The sequence below is a fragment of the Denticeps clupeoides genome, chromosome 12 (assembly GCF_900700375.1).
Source record: "Denticeps clupeoides chromosome 12, fDenClu1.1, whole genome shotgun sequence".
NCBI lineage: Eukaryota > Metazoa > Chordata > Actinopteri > Clupeiformes > Denticipitidae > Denticeps > Denticeps clupeoides.
This window is the reverse complement of record NC_041718.1, coordinates 2,642,378-2,664,279: the sequence shown is the minus strand read 5'-3', so window position 1 is coordinate 2,664,279 and position 21,902 is coordinate 2,642,378. Positions and strand designations below refer to the sequence as shown.

The 21,902-nt window shown below is 40.7% G+C and overlaps 1 protein-coding gene across 2 annotated transcripts in view; it reads right to left on the bottom strand.

Moving 5' to 3' along the window:
• cacna2d2a (calcium channel, voltage-dependent, alpha 2/delta subunit 2a) overlaps positions 1-21,902 on the bottom strand; it is a 177,465-nt gene that overhangs the window by 66,515 nt on the left and 89,048 nt on the right. For both annotated transcript variants that reach the window (XM_028997468.1, XM_028997469.1), the window contains exon 5: positions 9,368-9,412. In XM_028997468.1, the coding sequence (XP_028853301.1) occupies positions 9,368-9,412 (45 nt within the window). The remainder of the gene's footprint in view (positions 1-9,367; positions 9,413-21,902) is intronic.

The window sequence follows — 21,902 nt, the reverse complement described above, 5'->3', positions numbered from 1 at the left end:
AATTAGCAATCTGAGATGACGATCACAGCCTCAGATTAACCCTGTCAATATCCAGCAACAAAACGTGCTCAGTGACCGATCTGGCAGAGGAATTAAAGGCTGAGGAAGCGCTGTCCTTATTCAATCGAGGGGCGTGGGGGGACACTGACAATTAGCATCTCAATGACTCTCCAATCAAAAGAGCAAAGCTCGCTCGTGGACAAGTTTGGGCTCCTGACAAAAGACGGGATGTGTCCACACTGTGCCAACAGCATGTTGTTGGCGAGTCAGCTGTTGTAGGCTGTCTCTGCAAAGCTCATTATTTATTGTTCACCTACTCCCAAATCTGAGTTTTATTGAAATGGTCCTTCAGCACAGATGGGAGCAAGTGAAAATACAGGCTGTGCAGTGGCACAGTGGGTGGCACTCCAAGGTTTTGGGTTCGAATCTGGGTCCCAGCTTCATAAGGTTTTGGATGCTTTTCTCATGTTGGTGTAGGTTTCCTCTTGGATCTCCGGATTCCTCACACTACCAAAAGGCATACAAACTATGTAAACTGGCAAATCTGAGTATGAGTATGTGAGTAAATGATTTTTGCACCGAGAAAGAAAAGAATAAAATGTTATTAGTGTGACATTTGAATTCCATCTTGATAAGGTTCTGACTGGCTAAGGTGCCCTTTTCTAATACCAGCCATTTGACAAGAAATAGGATCAGAATCGAAACACATTATCTGGTTGGCTGTCCCTCAAAAATAAATAAAATGACTGTGTGCTATAGGAATTCACACAGCACAGATGAGGCTTATTTTGAACATGGGGCCACATTCACCACTGTAACAACAAGCACATTGGAAATGGACCACATTGCATGGAAGAAGGCAGCTTTGGTTAATGTTCTGCTGGGAAACATTGGCTCCTGCATTCACATATCACCAACCTAAACACTGTTACTGACCAAGTACACCAATTCATGGAAAAGGTTACTCCCTGATGGCAGTGTCCTCTTTCATCAGGATAATGGGGCCTGAAACAGTGTGAAAATGGTTCAAGAATGGTTTGAGTTTGAGGTGCTGACCTCCAGTCGTCCCAGATATGACGCCAATAGGGCATATGTGGGATGTGCTTAAAACACCAAACACATTGAATAAAGGCCCTTCCTCAAAAACTTGGTTCTAAAGATCGGCTGCAGACCTCTAAACTGGTGGAGTCCATGGGCTCACATCTGCTTGCAGGCCATGTAGGAACTAATGGTTCATACCAGGCTGAACCTTAATAGGAAGCTTAGACACTGACAACAGTTAATGTGTTCTAAATATGGAAAAGGTCACATCATTTCCATTTATTTCCACAAAAATGCCACATGAACATAGACCAAAATGCATGTTGTAATAGATTGGCATGGGTTAATTACTTTTGACATGATAAAAACTGTTTGTTTTTCACAAAATTAAATTCAAGCCCCATGCCTGGTGTGAGAATTGATTTATGGCCTGGTTTTAATTGTCTATTAAAATGCAATTACAAGCTGTTGTTGGGACCAACAGAGAGACAGTTCTGCTGATGCCCTCCCTGAATGTCAATAAACATGTACACACACACACATACACACACACACCTGATGAGGAGCGGATGTCATTTTTGAACAAAAAATTAAGATGCATATACTAACAGCATGATTATACTGCCAAGCTCCTTGTTATTCACAAAAACCATATCCTCATTTTCTACGTATGTCATAACATTTAATATGACCATAGATGAATTAATGAAACCAATTCAAAGAATCTGAATCATGGACTTTAATCATTCATATCATTTATTTTACAATCTACTGATATAATGAGGCCTATAGCTCAGAATCTGGCACCCTTGACATCATGAATCAAGTTTACAGGAGAATTTCAAACCATCTGCTGTGTAGCTGAGCAGCAGTCAGTGCTCCAGACAATTATATCAGACATGTTGGTTTAGGGATGAAAGGGAAAACCTTGGAATATAAAGTTTTGGATTACAATGTTCATACAGGACATTTTAGCATTGCAAAATTAAAAAACAAATAGATACTTAGTCAGTGTTGCACTTCTACAGAACATACATAGGACATGAATTTTCTGTAATGCTGATGAAAAAAATTATTACATTAAAGATGATATGATGAAATGCCCTGCCTTTAATATTGGTGAAGGTGATTGGTTTGAAACCGCCTGGACCGTCTAAGGTTTTATTTATATATTTCTCAGATTGACTGTCATCCCCATGTTTTTTTTCCAGAAGAGCCCCATCATAATTAACCAAGGCAGCTTCTAATTAGGAGCTAAAAATCCACACAGGAAAGACTGATTGGTTCATTTTCTTTAGCCATACACCACCTGTTTTGCTCGATTCATTACCCAATTTGTTAATTTTATCTCCCCATTTCCGTGGTTTAATTAAAGGTTGTATGGGCCAAAAATGACATTTTGAAGACTCTTTCAATCCCACCTTTGTAGTCCCATTGCTCCAGAGTTCACCATATCATACTCATCCGTCATGCCCTGGCTTGGTCCAACTTAATAAGTGCCTGGATGCATCTGTTTATGTGCATATACTCCCTTGTAGATCCCTAGCCACCTTTTCATGAAAAATATTTAGCCAATATTTTTCCCTTACCAGCCTCAACTTACCTACATAAGACCTGATATAAAATGACGTCATCTTTAAGATGTCTGCTTGAATGAAACATCTGTATCAGTTCTCTAAATTAAAAAAAAATTAAAGTTATATGACTGTACATTTGAAAAAAAAAAAAAAAAAAAAAAAAAACAATGCCAATGAAGCAGCAAAATGGAGACGATTCCTTTCAACAGTTCTTGAAGCTGTTTCTGAAACCAAAAACACAAATCCTCCTATACCCTCGTTTTACACACAAAGTAAATCCTTTTTTACAAATATTGAGTGTATATTCATCCTCCTTCATCCTCAACTTTGACATCCTTGATTAGTCCAACCCAGAGAAAAAAATAGACTTCAATACAGTTCAATTTTCCACCAAATATTTAAAGGAACTTTAACCTAAAAATATAAAATTCATTTACATTTACATTTAGAGCATTTATCAGACGCCCTTATCCAGAGCGACTTACAATCAGTAGTTACAGGGACAGTCCCGCGCCTGGAGCAATTTAGGGTTAAGTGCTCAGGGACACAATGGTAGTAAGTGGGATTTGAACCTGGGTCTTCTGGTTCACAGGTTACCCAATAGGCTACTACCACCAACTTCCTTCCAACATTCATTGCTGGATTCTGTTTTAAATAGGCTATAAAATTGAATTTGTTGCTTCTAGGATGAAAGACGCAGTGATGCAGGTCATTCAGTGAACAGCATCATGACATCAATAACAAGCTATAGGGCAGTTTGGGACTTGTTTGAAATTGTAAAGCAAGGATGCATCCTCAGGATTTACAAAGCATCCAGAATAAGGAAGTAGTGTACGTGAGAGCTGTCAATCATTAGGTTCCTCCCACTTTTTAACATCATTAAATATCACGTTCTGGGTAACAGAAAAGCATCTGTGGGATGCAGAAAACACCAGAGAGTGCCAGTTTGAAAAAAGGGACACAGTGAGAGAACTAAATCGTGAGGATCCCCATTTTACACTCTTGCCACATGAAGGGACGTGGGAAGTAATTAACCAATAAATAGCCACTGAGGTCCTACAGTTCAGGTTTTTGGCTTGAACAGCCAGGTTGCCACTACTTAGTAATAACTTAAACTCAGTGAAGCATCCAGTTCACACACACACACACACACACACACACACACACACACACACACACACACACACACACAAACATGTTATATGTGTACAGACCAGCAGCTGCTCAGCCACTGGCCAACCACTGAACTGATTAAAATGATTCAATTACTATCTGGAATCATATTAACTGGCCATATGGTTTGTTTTTTCCACATTTTACCATAACTTTTTATGATTTTCTTCAGAATCTCCCTATCATAGTATTTATTTGCATGGTTCCAGTTAGGATACCTTAAGAAACTATAAAAATGTATTTATTCATGTAATTTGTTTGTATGATGAATAGAACCATGAGCTCAAAATGAAATATGAACACTTATGCATGTGTTTCCTTACGCACTGCATCACATGATAGATGACATGCCACAAGGACATCATCATGGACAAAATGCGATTATTCATCCTAAAGACTGATGTCTGTAGACAGAAATGGACAGAGATGGAAGTTGGGGGTAAAAAAAGAGATTTTCCACCGTGTCACCTGCACCTACCGTCGGCGTTCTAGCCTTCTGGCGACACACAAACTATCAATCCCAGAGTTCCCCCAGACACACCGAGTAGACACTGAACAGCTGGCCTGACAAGCTCATTAGACTACCTAATGATGGAATGTTTGTGCTGCAGGGGGCAGGAACAGGAAGTGGTGGCAGAAAGAGAAAGATACAGACCTGAGTCAGGGGATGGGTGGATGGAACGAGGGTCAGAAGCAAGTATAACAAAATAAATGGATTTGGAAAAAAGGCCAGGACTGAACTCTGCTTGTGGTGGAGGTCAAGCGGTACTGGTTTGCTCAGCAAACATGCTGAGTTTACAATTAATACATGACTCTGGAAGGGCTGTTCCTACTCAGTTAAATGACGCCTTTTATATTTTCTTATCTCAAATTTAGCTGGAGTTTTTCATGGGGTTATAATAGACATAACGCATGCTATGTTGTACTTTCTCTGGTCATCTCAAAACTCTGGTCTGCCTCTAAGCGCTACTCGACATCTCCAGCACTGCTCAACTGGTACCACCACTCAAGGTACAAGGAAAGAATTCATTTAGACTCTTCTCTTTCTTGGCTCCTAGGTGGTGGAATGAACTTCCAGCTGAGTCACTAAAGATCCTAAAACACAAAATAATCTGAGTTGTTAAGTGAATGGTATCTACTGCTCGGGTTATGTAAGTCATTCTGGATAAAATAGTCTGACAAATGCTGTACATGTACAGTTGGGCCCAAAAATATTTCAACAGTGACACAATCTTCATGATATGGGTTCTGTATGCCAGCACTGTGGGTTTGAAACAGAATTGAAGTGCAGACTTTAATTCAAGGGGGTGAACAAGATATATGATTAAACATGTAGGAATTGTAGCTATTTTTATACAAACACTATTCATTTCAGGGGCTCAAAAGTAATTGGACAAATAAACATAACCCAATGTAAAATGTTACTTTTCAATATTTTGTTGAGAATCCTTTGCAGGCAATGACTGCCTGAAGTCTGGAACCCATGGACATCACCAAATGCTGGGTTTCCTCATTTGTGATACGTTGTCAGGCCATTACTGTAGCTGCCTTCAGTTGGTGCTTGTTTGTGGGCCTTTCTGCCTGAAGTCTGGTCTTCAGCAAGTGAAATGCATACTCGATTGGTTTGAGATCTGGTTATTGACTCAGCCATTGCAGAATAGTCTACTTCTTTGCTTTACAAAACTACTGGGTTGCTTTTGCAGTATGTTTTGGATCATTGTCCATCTGTACTGTGAAATGCCGTCCAATCAACTTTGCTGCATTTGGCTGAATCTGAGCAGAAAGCATATCCCTATACACTTCAGAATTCAGAATTCATCCGGCTGCTTCTGTCTTTTGTCATGTCATCAATAAACATCAATAAACATGTGACCCAGTGCCATTGGAAGCCATACCATCACTCCGCATCCACCATTTTTTGTAGAAGATGTGGTGTGCCTTGGATCATGAGCCGTTCCAAATTCTTCTCCAATCTTTCTTCTTCCCGTCATTGTGATACAGGTGGATCTTAGTCTAATCTGTCCAAAGGATGCTGTTCCAGAACTGTACTGGCTTCTTCAGATGTTTTTTGGCAAATGGCCTAATGGATTAATGGTTTGTACCTTGTGGTGAATCCTTTGTATCTACTCTCATGGTAGACATAGATACTGATACAACTACTTCCTGGAGAGTGTTCTTCACTTGGGTGGATGTTTTGAAGGAGTCTTTCTTCACCATGGAAAGGATTCTGTGATCATCCACCACTGTTGTCTTCCGTGGACGTCCTGGCCTTTTTGAGTTCCCAAGCTCACCAGTGCACTCTTTTTTTCTCAGAATGTACCAAACTGTTGATTTGGCTACTCCTAACATTTCTGCTATCTCTCTGATTGATTTTTCTTTTTTTCAGCCTCAGGATGGTCTGTTTCACCTCCTTTGAGAGCTCCTTTGATCGCATGGTGTGTGTTCACATCAACAGCTTCCAAATGCAAACTCCAACTCTAGACCTTTTAACTGCTTAATGCCATGCAGCCTTGTTTTTTTTTGCAGCCTTCTGAGTCAATTGTCTAATTACTTTTGGTCCCTTGAAAAAGAGGCGGCCACACCTTAAAGAGCTGTAATTCCTAAACCCTTGCTCTAATTTGCACTATTCTATAATTCTATCCTGAATACAATTTCATAAACAGCTAAAAAACAAATCTTGTGTCACGGTCCAAATATTTTTGGGCCTAACTGTAAATATATCACAATGCCTTGATAATCAAGTTGAACTATGGGTATTAGGTGCTGTCAGTCATCACTATCGGTTCCTCCCATTTTAAACTTAATAATTAATAAATAATAAAACTAAATAATGAAAATTATTTTTTCAGAAATAGTGACACTCAAACAAATAGGTGTGGGTGGATTATGAAGAGCTAACGATGACAAGCAAGCAGTCCTTGTTTGTAAATGGTTATTTCTGTAAATGTACCTTAAAATCAGTAGTTACAGGGACAGTCCCCCTGGGGACACTCAGGGTTAATTGTCTTGCTCAGGGACACAATGGTGGTAAATGGGGTTTGAACCTGGGACTTCTGGTGAATGTTTTACTCTTATCCCATACAAGCTGATAAGATACAGGTAATCTAAAAAGTAGATTGGTGGCACTCTCTGGTGATTCACATGCACAAAGTAGTGCAAGCAGTGGTGTGATATGCTTCCAAAATATTTCAAAAACGTGTCAGAACACCTTGCATACTCATCCTTAAATAGGAACTGGGGTCCTAAATAAGCCATTTACCAAATGCAAACAACACCAGAGCTACACTGTCTGGCCATATGAGTACAAGATCCTGTGGGGCAGTGGTGGCCTAGTGGTTAATGAAGCCGGTTCGAATCCCAGTCCGCCAAGGTGCCACTGAGGTGCCACTGAGCAAGCACCGTCCCCCCACACTGCTCCCCGGGCGCATGTCATGGCTGCCCACTGCTCACTCAGGGTGATGGTTAAATGCAGAGGACAAATTTCACTGTTTGCACTGTGTGCCGTGCTGCTGTGTATCACAAGTGACAATCACTTCACTTTTTTTTTGTTTACCGGTTACAGTCCTCACTAGTCCATTGTCCTTTAATGGTGTTGTGAAGCTACATAACTTGGTAACAGCTTGATTGAAATGAGAGATGGATGTTCTGAAACAACCACGTTAAAATGCATCTTTCGGGCTGTCACACAGAGAAGCATTTCCCCACCAGCACAGACTCCATGGTGCACAAGTCTTCTCAGCGTGTGAGGGTTTGACCCCTGTGTGACCTGAGTGACCCTGCACTCAAGCAAGCCATCCATGCCGAGTTGTGGGTCATGGAAGGGGAGGCTGTTGGGGAGGGGCGAGCTTCGCCTTTGGCGTTTTAATGATGACCGATGTCCTCCAATTAGACTTGGCGACAGCCCCTGAAGTGGCTAGTCATTAATCAAAGCCCGGTGTTGACGCAAAGGAAGAAAATCACACTTTGATTTATGGCTCTTCTGCCCCTCGCCATTCTTCCTCCCCTGCTCTCGCTTTCGTCGTTCTCTCTCCCACACCTTCCTGCCGCCTCCTTTGTGCCTCGCCGAACCGGGAGGAGGACAACTTGGGGTGCTCTTTGGCAACGGCTGAATCAGTCAGCTGGAGTGAGCTCTCTGAATGAGAACCTGAAGGCGCACGACCTCCTTCCTTCAGACAGACAATCGCTGTCGCACTCACACCATAGGAGAACACGTCCACGGCCTCTGCAGAGTTTCTAACTTGTGTGGTCGCTACTTTACTTGTGAAGTGTTACTCACAGCTGGGTATGAAAGGTGTGACCATTGTCGTAAAGATTTTGCATCATTTCCCAACAACACTGCAGATAAATTGCATCATTGAAGGGCTGTCAGTAACGGCGCCAGCACAGTCGCCAGAGGATGTTTCGTGGCTTGTGTTAGTACTCTGAATGTCACAGCCATTCCAAAAACACCAGATGCTCCGCAGAACAAAGTAAAAACAAAACCAAAGCAGATTCATGGCACTGTTTTCATCCTGGTACTAAGCGCAGCACTAAAGTCTAAGGGGTCTTCAGGATTGATATAAATAATGATTGAAACACCAAGAAAAAGGACACAGAAGACTAACAAGTGGTTCTTTCTTGTAATCTTGTGATGGATGAGTAGCTAGTGGTAATATTCATTTCTTTAAATTCCAAGCGTAGCTCTATACCAAACGGGCCTTTTCATCATCGCTTTTCGGTTCTATTTTCACTATTCAGTGTCACTGCCCACGTTACTGACACCGCCTCCACAAAATACCATAGCCCTGCCCTCCCAAGCTCCTGCCCTCCTGACCCCACAACCAAGTCTCCAGGTCTGACCCACAAGTCAAGTTGTGTTCAGGGTCCAGACTCCACAGTTGGTGTCTTCTGATCAGGCCTCTCATAATCCTGGCATGGTCACACCAGTCTGTCTCTCATCTTCCTGGTCTAGCCTCCCATCCGATCCTGTTCCCCACCTGCCTCTCCTTGACACTTCTAGTTCCCAGCTAGCAGGGGAACATCCCCTGAATATCTGTTTTGGGGGGAAGAGCCCTTCTCAGCTTGAACCTATGGCTCCACTCTGCATGCCACTGTCTGACCTTCACAGGGTACTGACTCTGATACCACCCTCATCTGTCTGCATAACCCACTCGTGTCCATAACTCTGAATTTAGAAAAAAAAAATCCACAGTGCATTGGGTGCCTGTCTTGTGTCTGCAATCGGAATCATAAAACAAATCCAAACAATTCCGCTTTCTATATTTAAAAACTACATTCGCACTTTTCAGTTCCAGAAGGAACCATTTTTATGTGCAATTCTGGACACAAATTACCGTATTATTTCGCTTTGTTAGGTAACAGTGCCTAGAGTTTCATCAAGGTTTCTAAGGGGTCAAAGTCAATTCTTCGGTAGCATGGGCTTTTAAATTCAGAGATTAAGTTAGATGGTTTCAGATGTTTGATTGGTCAGCCTTGGGCAAAAGTGGGAAGGGGCGAGACTAGTTATCTCTTTCAGGAATGAGAAGAAACACATTGAAGTTGACAGCATAATAACAAAACACACACACAGCACTTACATAATCTGCCTCCGCTTTGGAATCGTAATATGAAATGTCGGACTCCTGCAAGACAAAAAGAAAACAGTGGGACGTGAGAAGGAAGCCGGAGACAGGACCGCTGTCGCTGCGCATCCACTTCAAAATACAGTGAGATGGGCCAGTCAGCCATCAGAGAAAATCGCTGTCACTTCCATCAGAAGCAAACTGTTCCCCCCGAACATCACTCTGAATTTAGAAAAGCAGATCCGCAGTGCAGTGGCGTGAAGCGATGATTTCATTACAGTCTCCTTTCAATTGCATGGTATGGTAAACTGCTTTATATATCCGCTGCATTTAGCCGAGAGGCAACTCATCCAGCACAATGGCCTGCAAAGAATAAAAATGCAAAACCATAAAAATGTTCCTTTGAAAAGCTTAACGCTGGTCTACATTTGTGCTTTATTACAGAAGCATTGGGGTAGATTCGAATGCCCCAACCAATGAGAAGCACGGATGATATGTGATATGTTGTTTTAGTGGTGCTGTACTCACTCAATTAATTATTAGCTTAAGCACTTCTTAGGATTTTGGTAGCGCTTCATTTTGCTGTAATAAGACTAGATAAGACAGTGTTTTAGACCGATCTTATGGCCAGATTGTGGCTCTGTCCAACCTTTATGGCTTTTGCCATGTGAATATTGACCTTAGCAGTAACACTAATATTTCATGAAACTCATATGGTTGCAAGCACAACTCTTATTGCAATTCAGCCATGCCCTTAGAATATGTCACCACAACTTTTGTCAAATTTCATCCATAATAGCAGCACCGCTAGTTTGCAGCGGTCACACCGGGGCCAGGTCAAGGGGCAATATCGTTTTATTTCTGTAGTAAAAGCCACACCAACAGAAACCACCAGTCAGCACAGCCAGATGGAGACACACTGGAGAAACTGCAGTGCAGTCCCGAGCAGATGGACGCTGGCGTTGCCGAAGTTCTGGGTCCGCTCAGACATTCGTCGGGAAACTGGATCCATGATAGTACTACAGCAAACCATAAACGACCAGATATTAATGATATTAAGCTTCTGAAACAACTGAATGTTTTATGTTTATCTTCTTTTGCATTTAATATTTATTAAGCAGTTCTGTGCCCTTTAAACACCATAAAGTACTTTTCATTCACCACAACCTTACTGTTTTATTCTGACTGAAAAACTTGATGATAAATTAATTATTTATTAATTCTTAGAATTTTTTTAACAGACTTATAAAAGACCAAACCTCAGTTGTAATAACCAACAAATGTCGCACGTTCAGAAGTAGAATATAAAAATGATGCAAATAGACAGCTTCATGTTTGGAATATAAATAGCACAAAATAGTAATATGACGATATGGTGGTGGATGTGATCATTGTTGCTGTCATTACAAAAAAAACCCTCCTGCCCAAATCCCACAGGGGCATGAACCCGACCCCACCCCTGGCAAGGAGCCACTGTCAAGGGCAGTTCTTGGGAGAGCGAGAGCAGGAGAGAGAGTTTCAGCAGTCTAGCATCCACAAGGAGACATTCAACCCCAGTGTCACCGTGGCAACAGCCAGAACAAGATGGCCAGGAGCCATGTATGAGTGCAGCGGCACAGCAATGGGACATTTTGACAGGGAAAAACAATATCCAATCCACAGCCATTCTCTCAGAGTTAAAAAAGCACAGAGGGATCTACAGAGTCCAGATGGAAGAGCTTCTCTCCGTCTCTTATGTCTTATGTCACATTCCCCTTTGCCCTTCATTATTTAACTCTTGAGCGAGAAAGGTATGATGATGATGGAGAAGAGATGGCGAGTTAGGCCAGAGATTGGTGGAGAAAGAGAGTGGATGGTGAGTGGAAAGTAAAGACTATTGAGAGAGTGGGGTCGAGTTAAAAATAGCTGCTTCCTGCAGAGACAATCCCTGTGGCTCATGTGCACGTCTCTACACAAGCACATGCACAATGTGCATGTCAACACACGATATAAAAATTCACATCTGCTACAGACTGCTGTATACAATTACATGCACTACTTCTTCATTTCCAGTCCTGCATCCTACTCAGAGCACACTGCTACTGCTACAACTACTACAGCAGGCGAAATACACACTACTGAAACTGCTACTAAAGCCTTTACATGAGCGGCATGTGGTTTGAAGATATAAACCTGGCTCTGGAGGTCACAGTGATAAAAAATTGCAGTTGCATGAAGTAATATAGCGTACATGCATGTACGTGTATGCAGAAAATATACGCTACATTTATACACTTTATAAAATATAAAATTTTTAGCTCATGCATGCTTTAATGAAGGAATAATGTTATTAAAATTTAAGTTATCAATCACGTTTCTTTAGTGTTTCTTCATTCGTATTTGTAGTATTTATTTTACTTGTATTTTCCAAGTTATAGCTATGTGGGAGAAATAAAAGTACTTCTTTGAAAAACAATGACTTCATCATTATCCAATTACTTCTTCAATTTACTTTTAGGCCCACAAACACCATAAATGAATGACGAAATCATGGTAAATTAATACTGAGAACACAATTTTTCATGTGTTTTTCAAGTAATACCTACCTGGAATAAGCTAATGAATAAATCATGTTGAAGATTTTAATTTTGCTGTTTAGTTTGTGGATATTTTAACATGAAGATGATGAATAACTTGAACTTGATTACTTCATGCATTTACATATTGAGTCCTGATGCTGTTCATGTGTCAATTCTTTGATTTTCATAAATGAATGTAATAAAAATTGCTATTTCATGCTATTTCATTTACCCTTAATGGTTTACGTGTTACCCAGTAATCTACATTAAACTATTTCTTTTCTGTTTTGAAGCATCAAGTGGTCGCCATTGTAACAATGCTAGTTTTTAACATTTGTAGTTTGCATCATAAAAAAGCATCACAGACTCCATTAACTGGATAGATTTGTTTCAAGGTTGGTCATGAAAAATAACTGATTATTAGCAATTAAGTCCAAGTGAATATGCAAGGATGAGTCTGCTAAACGAGGTTTGATTATTATATGGATTTTATTTATTATTTATTATTTACTTCCCAGGGTAATGTAATTAATAATGTAATTTTGCAAAGACATTGGAATTAATCTACATACTGTAGCTTGTTAATATTTATTAGTTTTTTTGAAAGTATATGAACCGTATTGTTAGAACCTTAAATGGACGCAGGAATTGACAGAACAAATGGGAGAACAGATTATAGCAGTCAGGCAAAGCAAACACAGTCACAACAAGGCAAACACTCCAGTTTGATAAAAGTAATTTTGCAAATTCCAAAATGAAAGTCCACAGCAAATTTCACTCTAAGAGTGATGCTGATTTCTCATGGACTGAACTTTGCTAGGGACTTTCATAACTTTTCATAGCTAAAATAAGCCTGGCAGCTCTACCCAAATGTGCAAGCATCCATTTTATTAGCATTATTTTAATAATAATAATATTAATAATAATAACATCTAGCGGTTTACTGATATATTAAACCTTTAATATTTATACTTCCTATTCAATAAAGACAAAACCACATTCACTGTATGTGTGCGTGCGCACACACACAAACCATTAACTCACACACTCGCACTTCTGGACAATTCAGAGTCACCAGTTCACTAAGATTGCCGGGCGCAGGACACAAAACAAAAATTCCTTCTTCCTTAACTCCAAGCAAACACACACACAGCCACACACACATGAGGTTAGATGGAGAAAGTCATTCTAGGACAGGGAGGCAACCCTAAATTCCCTGGGCTTGAAGGCCATCTGGTGAGACTGGCAGGAGTTCACTCTGGGAGGAGGGCCTGGGTTAAACACGCATTTAATAAAGCACACAAACGGCAATTAGCAGATTTTCAACACACAACAACTTTTTTTAAAGATGGTGACCATACCAAAGGATGCCCTCTTTCTCTCTCTCTCTCTCTCTCTCTCTCTCTCTCACACACACACACACACACACCCACACACAGAGACGAACAGACATAGCATTTTATCTGAAAATTGAATCTATCATGCTGTGTGTTCCCCAAAAATTTCAAATGGACAACAAACACTACAGGGCCTTAGTGATTATCCCTGCCCCCTTTTCTCTGTCTCTCTCCATTTTTCACCACTTCCAGCAGGTGCTATTCAAGTTAGTTTTACCCGGTTGCTACGGAAACAGGGCCCTCCGTTCTACAATCGCCGTATTCACGGGTCATGTCGTTTATTTCTGGCTATTGGTTGGTTTTCAGTTTCAGTAAAGTTACTGGTGTGTTATAAAGTAAAAATAATACACATATAATCTAAATGATACACAATTCAAAGTGCTTCAAATATATCCACTTAAAAAACATACAAAAAACATATACATGCAAAAAAATCGAAATATACACAAGCATGTGTAAAACCTTTGAGCCACCACTAATTATTTTATATTTTAATATATTACTAATATAATAGGTGCAATGATCTACAAATAAATGTAAATACAGTATATAACACAAAACTGGTTTGTATATTTCTAACAAGCTTTCAAGTTCAGAAGATCAGAATGATCTTGGATCAGCATGATCAATCTTGACATAATCCTCAAAACAACTAGTTGACATTCAGCCCCAGACCATTGCTGTAGATACTCACAGTTATAGATTTCTCCTGACCCCCTTTTATATACTAACAATGGCCTCATAAGACCTGCTGCCACTGATTTTCAGTTCATTTATATTTACATTAGATCGTCTTAAAATCAGTAGTTACAGGGACAGTCCCCCTGGAGACACTCAGGGTTAAGTATCTTGCTCAAGGTAACTGGGGTTTGAACCTGGGACTTTTTCCCTCCTTTACAAAGGCATTTTGCAAGGTAATTTGTTTAAAATGACATATATTGATATATAGATAATTCTAGCCTAGAAAATTTCACACAGGAAAACAGAATTCTATACCTTCTGTACAGTACACTTTACTGTTACAGCCCATCACAATGCCTGTAACACCCATGGTAAGTGGGGTCTGTCAGTGATCGATGCGATCAATTCACATCATGCAAATGAGAAAAAAAAACAATGGTCCTTCAGGCTTTTTTTCCACTGAATCCAAGGACTTCAGTTTTAAGGTATAAGTCTAAAAGTAAACATGCTCATTATAGCACAGCCTTAAGGCAATACATTAGCCTGTATTAGCCTGGATATTAGGGGATACTGCATAACAACATAAAAAATGACCTTTTTTGCTAATTATGCTGTAGAAAAATAAAAGGAAAAATATTCAAATTCTAATTGTTGTTTGTTAGAAGAAAAAATGAGTATATACATATGTATATATATATGCAGTTTCTCCATATATATGTACACGTACACACACTATCATGATCCGGTCCGGGAAGGGGTTACTCCAGGTTCAGGATCCGGACCGGAGTTTCATGTTCGTCCTGTGTAATGATTCCTGATTGTGTTCACCTGTGTCAGATTGTATAAAGCTGCCCTGTTCGTGTCTGTTCATCGTTGGGTCATTGTTACATGTTCACTTGTTACTTGATGTTTCCCCTGTCCTGTTCATCAAGCATTAAACCCCTGTTTCGTGATGTTGTGCGTATGCAGCCTACATAGTCATGTATAGTCATAGTTCCAGATCACCTGCCTCACCATGTCAAACCAGCGTTACACACACATTTTTATAGATCACTTATATAAAAAAAACAACATAATAATAACAATAATAAATGTAGCGATTAAGGGTGCCCAAGCTGGCAGTATGGCAAATCTTCACAGCAGGATGTTTTTGGTCTCTGACACAACATATTCAGAACCGTGCACAGAGCTTAATTAGATCATTATGTGTTTAATATGCACTGCGTCCTCAGATGGCAGGTAAAACTAATCACATAAATAAGCAGAGTGGGGAAATTGCACCGTAGGGCTGGGGTATGAGAATCATGAGGTTAAAGACGCTCAGGACTAACGGAATCAATGTCCTACAGATGAAATGACCCCAACACAAGGGGTGCAATTAATCAAACAGAAAGCTGATCATGTATAATTCAACATAAACGTACCACAAAAAGGACAATGTGCACTTCAACTCAGCGCCCCCACATTTCCACTGCACAAACGCAACTGTCACAGACTTTCTTCAGCACTGTCCTCAGTCAGTCAATCCCAAGCATATCAGAGGTAGCAGCAGGTGATTTTAATAGCAACAGATTCACTTTGCTTTTTCGTCTAAAGTCAAAAAGGCCTAAAATGTGTTCATAACAAACTCAGTACCTCTGCACCTCGATCTCTCCTATCCTCCAGCTCTGATTCACCGGTACCACCATCTCTCAAGGTACTAGGAAAGCATTCATCTAGACTCTTCTCTGTCTTGGAGGCCAGGTGGTGGAATGAACTTCCACTAGGTGTTCTGAGTCCCTAAACATCTTCAAACACAAGCTAAAAAACTCAATTTTTAGGAAATACTTGCAGTAAAAGGTCCTTTATGTATATTTACTTAAAAAATCATTGGTTACTGAGTCATTAAAGATCTTCAAACACAAGCTAAAAAGAAACTATTTGGAATAAAACAGCTCGTACATACACTTTCTATAATTAAAGGGTCCTACTGAACCAAATGAGGGATTCCAATTATGGATATTTTAAAGCACTTATGTAAGTCGCTCTGGATAAGAGCATCTGCCAAATGCTGTAAATGTAAATATTTACTAATTTTTTATGACTAATTTCATGTGCCAGTGATTGGACATAATTTGGTATAAACCAGCAGGAGGATGCTGAAGAAGGTGTCTTTTGTGACCGCAAACACAGTGTGTACAAATCACAACACACCGTATTGAGCATCCACCCACAGGCTTGTAGGCAGCTCAAACATACTGACACACACACACACACAAAATCAGGCCAGCTCATGAAGAGCGGGAATGAGTACAGTGGTATAGAGCTACATTTTAGTGCCATCGCTCCTTGACAAACTGTGACGGTTTGACATTTAAATTGCCAGTAACCCCACCGTTATCCGCTGAGGCAGATTAGAGTTCCCTCCGTATCTCCTCCAGACACACTCTAATTAGTTTATAATTACCAAACACACACTACGCTCCTCTCCCCAATTCAATCTTGCAGCAGAAAGCGTGCGTGGAGGAGCACAAAATCATTTTTCTTGGATGCTGATTCAGTTTCTTGTCTCTTCTTTTTTTTGAAAGCTGTCATTTCTATTCCTTTTGTGATGATGGGTGAAATAGCATGGTTCTTAACAGCAGTAACAGAAAGCGTTTCTCCCTGCAGACTTCTCCAGTCATATAGGTAAACAGTAGGGTTGGGTTCATAAATTTACCACTGGATGTTGTAATGCAATCTTGAGCACAGAAAAAAGCAAAACATAGGAGAACATTTCTAAGGCAGCTTCTCTATGCAAAGATGAAACGTCAATTTTAATAATATAAATGATAGAGTGCAATAGAAAACATGTGCAGAACACATAGGTCTACGAACAGTTTCCTTCTGTGGGCTATAAAATTACTGAATTATCCCCTCATTATCCATGACTGTCTGTGGTTAATTATAAGTCACTTTCCTGGTTGATAGTTGAATGTGTTACACATTAGGCTACTAGCAAGCCAATAATGTCCTTACTGCAGGGTGCTAAAACAAAAGTAAAAAAAAATTAAATATCAACCTGCGCATTTGGTTGTGTTGTCATGATCCGGTCCGGAAGGGGTTAGAATCCGGACCGGAGTTTCACTGTTGTCCTGTGTAATGTCCCCTAATCGTTTTCACCTGTGTCGAATGTATATCGAATGTCGAATGTTTCTGTTCGCCGTCAGGTCTTTGATGTGTTACATGTTCACCAACTTCTTGAAAGTCTACCCTATCCTGTTCTGCATAAATTAAACTCAGGTTTCATGACGTCATGCGATTGAGTCCTTCTTCCTCGTCATCTCGTCACCTTTTCGTCGTCCTCTCAGTTCACTTGCCTCGTCATGCCTAATGGTTGTGACATGTGTAAATGTGAACCTCAAAGAAAAGAGGACACAAACCACTCTGTATGCTGACTTGGCATTTTTATTTGTATCTACGAGAGGTATGAATGCTGTCCATACACTGTAGTCACATTGTCTGTTCAGAAAATGAAATCCCATTAAGATCCAATTACTATTGAAAAATCACATGGCACAAAGAAGGCCGATAGAAAAGCAAGGCCATTCAGAACAAGCTGCATTTGATCACTTAAAGGTTCAAAGTTAATCCATAACTAATGAATTCAAGAAATATGTTTGTTTCTTGTTTTTCATGACCCAGCAATAAAGGAGTTCCAGAGTTACCTCTACTTATGTAAAAACAATGACCTTCGCTGTCCCAGTAGTAGCACAGCATTATACAAATTATTTTTGTTCATTGTAATGGGGGAATGAAGGACCCCCTGTGCAGGAGAGCTTAGTGGTGATGGTGGCAGGGAAGATGACACAGAAGTGTAGGTTGTTCGGAGAAAGACAAAAAAAACCTTCAATAATTACTTTAGAAATAACTATACAGTAAGTCAAACCCTATAGAACCATAAGACTATACTCTAAGCTCTGCACTTCCCCAGCACCCAGGAATTATTTAAAACTTCCTACTGACATTTCCTATCAATAGACTATGTTAACTTGTTTTTAGCTGGCTGGTCCAATCACAAAACTAACTGTATGTTGATTATATAGGAACACTGCTTCCTGGATATGGCAGGAGCCATACACCAATAAAAATAGTTAACACTATATGGCTGTTTGGAGTGTTAATTAAGGGATTCAAAAAGCAATGAAATGCATCCCAAACTACTCTGTTTTGACTGTACATAGTTAAAGTAATAGCTATAGAAAAAAGAAAATAAATGGGTAAATAAAATAGAATAAAGGAAGAAGAAGAAAGCTAGTAAAAAATAGGCAAGCTATAAAATAAGCAATATTTTCATGTTCAGTGAGAACATAAGACATTAGACATCATTTGCTTGGATATGGAAAAATGTACTATTAAAGGGCATTGTGCATCGGATGTGCAATGAACAGGGTAACAGTTGTGAAACAACGATGAACATTCAGATGGTCGGCTTGGGAGATGTGAAGTGTGGTGGCATCCTTAAGGCCTGAGAATAAAAACTCTCAGTCCTGGCCATTATGTTTCAGAGCCTTTTGCCTGATTTTCGGTATTACTGGTAACAGACCTCAGCTCCTGACACCTTGACTTTAGCAAAAGAGATCAAAGATCAAGGGCATCAAGGACCATTAAGGTCAACCACTTAGATAGTGAGCTAATTTGCATAATGCTCAAACCCTACTTTTCCAAAGTAGACATTACAAAAACATAATGAAATTTCTGAACAATATTACCAGGAGTAGTTACCAAAAATGAAGCAAAATCGAGATATTTACTGTATACTACTGTTCAAACTGTCATCGTGATTGGTCAAGGGGAATTCCAGGAGTGACCATATTTCATCAGCAAAAACCTCTCATTCTGCCATTCATGGCCATTCAAGTGACCCGAAGTCTGATTGCTGACTAAAGTGCAAAAGCGGAGGGTACCTGCCCTCAATCAGGCTCTTTTCAAACGCTGATTTTAATGTATGTTTTTGTTTACTGGATTTATTACCTAGTTTTATTACTCCACTGTTAACCATATATTGTCTGAACCCTGCAATGACACTTTTATTGCATCGCTGAGGCAATAGCCACAGCCTTTTACGCTTTGATTATCTGCAGGGTGTTCATCTCCCCGTTCCCTCTCTTCATTTGCTCACAGACGGACTGTGATGCTACTCAGGGTCCCTGCAATCCTCCAATCCACCCTGGGCCACGGCTCCCTAATGGAACCTGACATTCCATCAAACGCAATAAAGGATTTCATTCTGTGATCTTCATTAAGCGGCCGAGCCCAAGCTCCGGTTGCCCGGCGCCCACCGTGCAGAGTGAGGGGAGGAGAGCGGCGAAGACGTTGAAGCGCTCTGATCAGGCCGACCGCTACAGAATAGGGACAGAGAGAAAGTCAACCAGCCTGTAAACATTATGAAATACCCAGAACAGAAGTAGAAGTAGAGCATACATGTCTAATTGGAATGAAGGGATGTGAAAGAGAAAACGAGACACAATAAGTACTTTTTGAACGTTTTATTTTAACAGCTCGGCTAAAAAACAGAGAACCTTGCGCGTCCTCGGTTAAGAGACAGCGAGCATGGTGAGGGCCCGAGGGCGCGGCTCTCCCTCATTAGCATGCGACCCCATCCCAGAGCTTTTAAACGATTACAGAGCGGCTGAGCCGCATGCCGATGTTTCGCTCGCATGCCAATAAACAAATGCGCCCCTAGATTAAAAGGCTGAAACAGGCAGTGCGAATTCAGCATGAGTGAATGGCATCTGCAGGGCGTATCGCATCGATGTGGCGCCTGTTTCCACACCCGCAGAGCCCAGCCTCTCCTTACCGCATATTAACTTCAAATAGTTGGGAAGCGACAAGCTGCACACCAAGAAATGGACAGACCAAACAGGGAGCGCGGGGTTCTGAATGACTGAAGTCCTTATTTCAACTGATATTGGGCACCATTTTCGAACTGCCATTAAGTGAAAGTGAAAGTGATTATTGTTGTCATTGTGAAACACATTTAAGCATCACCCTTGGTGAGCAGTGTGTGGGCACCCGGGAAACAGTGTGTGGGGACGGTGCCTTGTCAAGGTGACCTTAGTGGAACCGTAACCTGCTAGGACATCAATCCTGCCTCAGGAGGTACATAAATATCCTCATGATTTAAATAAGTTTGTTTGCCAGGTCTCAGTATCTTAAAGAAGAGAAATAAACTGCCGTTTTTGATGGTGAGTAATTATTTCTGTCACCCAGAACACAATCTTTAATAATGTTTTTCTCATCATAAACACGATGGTAGTAAGTGGGGTTTGAACCTGTGACTTTGGGGTCTTCTGGTTGATAGCTGAATGTGTTACACACTACGCTACTAGGCTACCAAGTCAATAACGTCCTTACTGCAGGGTGCTAAAACAAAAAGTGAAACTTATCAACCTGCATATTTCAACCAGCCTGTTGACTGACAGCTCACACTTACACAACTTCCTCATTCAGGATGATTTAGACCCAACCCTGTCAGTACATCACATGCTCAAACATCGTTTCTAAGTTTATGGTCAACATAAATGATCTATTTAGGTTGAAGTAGAACCAAAATGCCAGGATGGAACTCTCAGGAGCTACTCTGTCTCTTATCACTATTTGAGGAGAGGTTGAGATGTGGGCTGTAACTACCGACGTCCTGTACTGCCCGTATGTCCTGAGATTCTGTCTGTCTGTCACTGAGTACAACTTGTATTTTATCATTTGTTAAACCAATCCTTCCATCAGTTTCCTGCTTTATCTGTTCATTTATTCCATTACTCAGCAGAATAATAGTTATTCTATATGGATACTAGTCTACTATGTTGCATTCATAATTGTGAACATTTTACAAAAGCTATAAGCCTCTATGAGTGATTTGGTCCTGTTACTACACAGTGTGTCCCACTGACTCTTACTGTTTATTAACTTTATTACTGGTTTATTATATAACAATTACATAATTATTACTGTACAAAAAGTGTGACCAGTGCTACAGATGCTAATATCAACACTATATGTTCCTCCCATCCTTCTTTGACACTCTTTCACGCTGGAGCTGTCAAATCTCTCCAAAAAAAAAAAGCAAATCAGACTGAATATTCCAATCCTGAGATAAGGAGAGGGGAGGGCTTTATCCCAGTGCACTCTGGGTAATGTTGCTCTCCATTGTTTGCTGACAGCACACCATTGAGGAGCCCGCTTTTGGCCCCTGATAGCATCGGCACGGTGCGTGGACGTGCCGCCAGATAAAGAACATGACATGCATGCTCTCTCTCTCTCTCACCCTCACACACAGCGAGAAGCAGACTTCTTCTCACTAATCTGATCTGCGGTGGTAACAGGAAGGAAAGATGGCGCTTTAACAAAGAATGCAGACAAATAAGATAAACAGAGCGCAACAATATTAATGCTATCAATGGCATCAGGAGCCCTGATAGTGAGAATGGATTTTCTCTCTCACTGTCATCTATGGCCGAGCAAATTCCAAACAGTCTATATTTCATCCCTAAGTAAATTAGAATTAGATTTACTTTGCAATATTACCCCCCCCCTTCAAGCACTGCTTGTCCACGAGAAAGTCAAAGAGCCGCCACCTCCTCTTCACAGCCAGTCCGAGAGCAGCCAATCAGCAATCAGCGCTGTCCACCGCAACCCTGTTATTTCAGACCCTCTAATCATTTCCATCAGACACGGCGATGCCCCTCGCGATGCGGCGAACATTCAAATCAGCGACCAGGGCCACAAGGTAACCCCAAAACACATTTATGTAACCATTTTGGTTTTTTTTTCTTTTCCTCCCCACCAGCGAGATACACAAATGTCATTTAACGCAGCATGGACGTCCACGGCGGTTTTGACCAAGCTGACGAATATGTCACCGTCTTCCTGGAAGCTTTGCAGTGGCAAGGCCAT